The sequence below is a fragment of the Lottia gigantea genome, assembly GCF_000327385.1.
Source record: "Lottia gigantea unplaced genomic scaffold LOTGIsca_91, whole genome shotgun sequence".
NCBI classification, from domain to species: domain Eukaryota; kingdom Metazoa; phylum Mollusca; class Gastropoda; family Lottiidae; genus Lottia; species Lottia gigantea.
This window is the reverse complement of record NW_008710984.1, coordinates 707,159-713,142: the sequence shown is the minus strand read 5'-3', so window position 1 is coordinate 713,142 and position 5,984 is coordinate 707,159. Positions and strand designations below refer to the sequence as shown.

The 5,984-nt window shown below is 32.9% G+C and overlaps 1 protein-coding gene across 1 annotated transcript; it reads right to left on the bottom strand.

The window, feature by feature from the left end:
* On the bottom strand, nucleotides 1–4,850 carry LOTGIDRAFT_134533 (hypothetical protein; the record flags this gene model as incomplete). Its single annotated transcript, XM_009068598.1, has 11 exons — nucleotides 1–99; nucleotides 402–575; nucleotides 1,719–1,892; nucleotides 2,074–2,157; nucleotides 2,541–2,672; nucleotides 3,049–3,171; nucleotides 3,377–3,443; nucleotides 3,731–3,869; nucleotides 4,133–4,247; nucleotides 4,476–4,594; nucleotides 4,775–4,850. The coding sequence occupies 11 exons, from the start codon at nucleotides 4,848–4,850 to the stop codon at nucleotides 1–3; spliced, it is 1,302 nt and encodes a 433-aa protein (XP_009066846.1).
* Between the last annotated feature and the right edge of the window lie 1,134 nt (nucleotides 4,851–5,984).

The following is a 5,984-nucleotide window of genomic DNA, read 5'->3' as shown; positions in this document are numbered from 1 at the left end:
TTAAGAAAACCCACTGCTGTCAACAAATCGCTGAATCATATCAAATCCTCGTGCAGGTTGATCGTATGGTAGTATATGCCCGGATCCTAATACAATGATCTGAAAATAGGTCAGAAGTTTCATTTATACATAAGATTAGTCAAAATACTGATGGAGTATGATATAAGGTAAATACTGCATAGATGGCAAAAGCATTTCTTGATAAAGGCAAATATCGAGGGCAACATCTTCTTATTTAAAATACGACAAGTATTCTGAATTAATTATGGGCATAATATATGAGTCATTGTATGTAAAAATAGAATATACTAAATAAATAAATACATCGAATCTAGAAAATAATATACTATAACTTAGTAACGTAGGGTGGATTTTCTGGATGTAAATGGTGAAAAATGCACCTGGTAGAAATTTTTAACTTGTCTATAATAACCAGCAATATCATCATTTACTTTCCATATGCCACGTGGAGCCTTCTTATAATCATCTAGACCAGACCATGGTACAGTTTGTAACCAGGATTCTGTTAACGGTACAGCTATAATAATATCTAGTTGACCATTATATATCATAACCTAAAATAAACAAAACATAGTACAGTTTGTATCCAGATTCTGTTAACAGTACAGCTATAATGATATCTAGTTGACCATTATATATCATAGCCTAAAACATTCGTCCTGAACATGCATCGGCATCTACACTGGCCCAAACCTTCAATCAGTGCTTCAACGACAAGTTCTCGAAAATAAGATCGGACATAACATTACAACAGAGTTTACTGGTACGTCCATCGACCTGCAAAATACTATCATCTTGAACCGTTTCCACATTTCAACCGTACACGAAAGATGAATTAACTATTATCATCAACCATACCAAACCAAAACAGAATCTTGTGAACTTGATCCACTACCAACATGGCTTCTAAAGGAGAATATTGATATTTTCATCACTCCAATTCTGCGTATTGCAAATGCACCCTTAAAGACGGGCATTTTCCCAGATAAACTAAAAGAAGCAATAATAAGACCATTGGTTAATAAAACAACTTTAGATCCCGATTTTCTTAACAACTACAGGCCTGTTAGCAACTTCAGTTATGTATCAAGACGTATTGAGAGATGATCTAGTTAAACCAACACATACATTTGAATAATTTGGCTAATCCATACCAAAAACCATTCCATAGCACAGAAACAACAATTATTAAGATTGTTAATGATATTTATCTGGAGATCGATAGACGACAATCAGTGATCTTGATCCTACTTGACTTGTCAGTCGCATTTTGATACTGAGAATTTACTGGATACTCTGTGGACAGAAATTGGTTTAAGAGGTGCAGTTTTCCAATGTTTCCATTCATACTTAACCAAGAGGAAACAGAAAGTTTGCGTTAATGTCAAATTTCCGACAAACATGTCCATTCTCTGTGGTCTACCACAAGTATACATTCTGGGACCTGTCCTGTTCCTCATCTCTACCAAATAAAAACTATTGCCTCCAAATATGGCTTGTGCATTCATCTCTTCGCTGATGAAATTCAAATGTATGCTGGCTTCGAAGACAAGTCTGAAAATGCTGTAGTCGGTAATGTTGAATCATGTCTTCAGGAAATACACACATGGATGACTTTTCATTTATTGAAACTTAATAAACACTTTGTACGCTCTTGCAAGGATGCATTAGACTGCATCAAAAAGAGATGAGATTACCTTATAGTTATCCATCAGCACAGCTATCCATGGTTTTACAGACTGCATGAAGTCATTTGTGAGGTATTCTTGCACCTTTCGACCATCATTGTACGTTAAATTACCAACATGAATTGCCTTTCTTACTGCAGGATCAGCCAATAACTGGACATAGTATCCCATTGCTTCTGGTGACTGAAACAAAATCAAAAATGAATTGGACAAGTGTCGAAATGGCAGTACATTAATATGAATATGAATGGCCATGACCAAACTTACGATAGAGACAATTTAACCACTGTGTAAGTGTCACTTTTCACTATGTATTTAACATCTAGACTCAATACGCAAAAACAACCTGTTTAGATATATATACCTGCCATCTGAGAAAATTATAATAATCTGTACTTCCTGATACATTTTGGTAATAACCACCACCCAGTAGAAGCTGGTCGAACACCTACAAGTACACATTATAAATCCAACCAACCATACTGACTGCTGTGTCGAAAAATATAACATATTGATGATGAAATTTAACGAGTAAAAGTTCCCTAAAGACATTTTAGAAAGAACAGAGATTTATTGATACTGTCAAGTGAACACAAGTTATATGAGTTGCCACCTGGATATCCGATCACACATTTTGTTTCGAGGATCATCTGCAAATGTTTTTGACTGTGGCCGAACTGTGACCAATTTTTGGGGAATTTGAAGAGATGGATCATAATAGTCATAGTCCTGTGTCGTGGAAATGGGTATTATTTGAATCTGCTTAAGGAGTCAAAGAACACCATATGGGGACTTACGCTACACAAGGGCACCCCAAAAGATCATAATTACTTGAAACGCTGCAGTGTAATCCTTGTCTTTAATCAAGTTGACCACTGTATCTGTCTGTTGTTGAAAGTAATCTCTCTGATTTTCATCCAAAGTACCAATACTGTACATATATGAAGCATATTTATCCATCATCTGGAATGTCAATCAGAAAGGTTGCATGAGGTTTGGGATTAAATAGCGTCATTTAACTTATTTTAATGTAAGATTTGTCTTTTCAAGACATGCAGTCAAAATTAAACGTAGGAATAATATGTATATGTAATTATATAGATATTTGATTTTACAAAATGAAGAAAATATTTGTTAAATTAGACAACCGTTCTTACCAGAAAGTCGATTAAAAAATGACTTGTGTTGCTACGATACAATCACATTGTTTCACGGAAAACCAGGCATTGACCAAAATCTGTATATTTAAGTACATTAATTTTTTTCTTATTTTAATTATAATAATGTGTCGAATCCCTTTTAGCAGTTCAACTAATTTACTGGGAAAAAAATCACTTACTGTTTCTGGATCACATAAGCCATCTCCTATTGCCATTCCTTTGAAATTTATTTTAGTTTGAGCTTTTGGATTGTTAGTATGAATGGCGTATGATATGGCAGGAACATATTTCCCACCGTAAGACTGCAAAATAAGACATGGAAATGGGACAGAAAAGCTGGTAAAGCGGTTTACCACTGGAAATTCTTTCTTGAATCTGCATTACACAGTAAATGTCTAAACCTGCGAAACTAAACTGACCTGTAAATTCTGTGACACAGTTACATGTATATGATTTTATCATTTAAGAAAAAGAAAGGTTGTAGTGCCTTAAAATGATATTATTTACCTCACCAGTAACGTAAAAATCATTTTTCTGATAATCTGTAAATATTTGAAAGAACTGGGTCAGAGCACTGAAAGGAAATTTATTTCCAGTATTGTACCGTGTTAAGAAAATCCAATAAACTGATACAGTTTGGCAAGATTTGTCAGAAAAGTATATGTTTTTTTCTTTTTGTCAAACTCATAAAATTCATATTAACAATATAAACACAGTATACTTTCTAAGAGCCAGTACGCATTTCTGACAGTGTTGGACCAAATAAAATAATAAAGAAATGTAGAAGTATTCAAAAACCTATAGAACAGTTAATGCATTTGGGTATAATAAGTACTTTCTTCGAAATGAGACAATACTTACTTATATAGATTGGCTGCAACATCAGTTTCAGTTCTAGCATATCCCTCATCATTCTGAGTAAAACTAAATCCAGTCCCTACTGGATTATCTATATATAACATTGAATATTTCTTGTTCCATGTTATATTCTTCAATGTCACTGAAAAATATCAATCATAAACCTTTCTCTCTGTAAATTGTACAGATGATTGGAACAGATGTTATACACTAGATAACTAACATTATATAAATGTGGCCGTTGATATAACTTGCTCACTTCTTAAATTATCCACTTTACCGACACATATTAATATTAGGTTCTTTCTTTAAAAATTAAGGGAAAATACATATAGCAAGGTCTTTCTTTCTTTCACAGAACTTTTCGGTGCTCAAGCATCATTTAAATTTTAAACTTATACGTACATGTACCATCTTCTAACACTGTATATGGACCATTTTCAACAAATAATCCAAATAACGAGGAGCTTCCAGGTCCACCCTGTAACCATAATAATACTGGTGCCTCGGAAGGATTTTCCTTAAATTTAAATTTATATCAACGTACAGTTAGAGGGAGACAACTGATATATCCGAAATAAATCCTTTGAGTCAAAACGACAATTACATCTATCTGGCATCTACTTTGAAATTATTTTCATTTTTTGCTCTATACAAAATAAATGCTTTTCCTTATTCGACGATACAGTGAAAAATATTCATCAAATATGATATTCATATCGGTTTAAATGACAATGAGAGAACCCACCTGTGCAGGAAAGAACCAGAAATACATATTACTATTGGATTGTTTATTGACGGTAAGGAAACCAGCATAGCTTGTCAGAGGTATTCCTCTTAAACTGTCTAATTTACTGACCTCTCTGGCTGAAAACATAGAGAGTAATTTGTTGAAACTTTGTAGATTAATTCAAATTTTTCAAAAAGATTAATAGAATGGGGATGTTGTATTAATAAAACTTTCATGACAGGTTTAAGATTGACTGAAAAGGATAATGATGTCAAATGTGTTTGTGATCATCGGGATATACATATAAAAAAACACACCTTGCTCTATGTATCCATGTTCCAAGTAAGGCGTCAAGAAAATGGGTTGCCCTGGATCAACGCCATTTTTCCACATGTCTGGAATTTTAGTGTGAAGGACCTCTAGAAATCCATTTATAATTGTACAGATGCTTAAAACAAAAACAGCAAACTGCAGGATTGAACAAACAGCCATGACAAAACTGAAAGTAAGCAAATAAATCTATACAAATTAAATATACTTGAATACTTCAAAATATAAACATCAGAAACAGCTCACAGTCTGCCGATCACATCGATGCATATTATTGACATCTGATAGCATTTAATTAAATCTGTACCGTTAAAGTCTTGTTTTCTGTGAGCGTTTGATCAAAGCTGTATATTTGCTGTTAACAATTTTTTGGGGGGTTTTGTATATTATTCAGCCCTATTGTCACGACTTTCTGTTCGACGCGTGTGGTCTTATATTCCAGAAAAATGAATGATCGATCACCATGGCTTATGTTCCATACAAACTAAGTTAAGTTAAAGAGAAAATTTAGGGTACGCGAATAGAAGCTTAAGGTGTACACAATATATACTCTCCATGACTACACATTTTGTTTTAGGACGCTCTTGCTGAACTACATGATAGTTTTCTCTTTTGATATTATATTATATAATATAATATTATTTTGTTATCTTTGATGATGTAAAAATTAAAACAATTATAATATATTATGTATTACATTATGCTGCTAATTAAATATGAATATATATTATACTTACACTATAAACGCCCACTATCATATCCGACGATAACAACGTCACAGTAGGTCAATCATATGATATCTTCAGCTTGTAAGCCCCTTGTGGATGAATATGATAATTTTGAGAGTGTTGTTATTTCAATTAGATTCATATACAAATTGATTTATAAACAGTAGTGTAATCTATATTCGTGCATATAAGGATTGAACACCAAATGTAGTCAAAATTAAAAACGGAAAATTGTTTTTTCTTTTATATCTTAGATGTTTCTTTAGATATTCCATGAAATAATTAAAATTGGTTTGTTCCGATTTTCTTTATGAATCCCCAACTTTGACCGATGATTTAAAAAAAAAATGGTGAATAAGATAAGTAAAACGTAAGAGTAATTTATTGCTAGAATAAACAACATAAGAATGTGGCCTACATTTTGTTCCATAGAATTTCGCTGACACATTTTGAGTACAGCTGGATATTA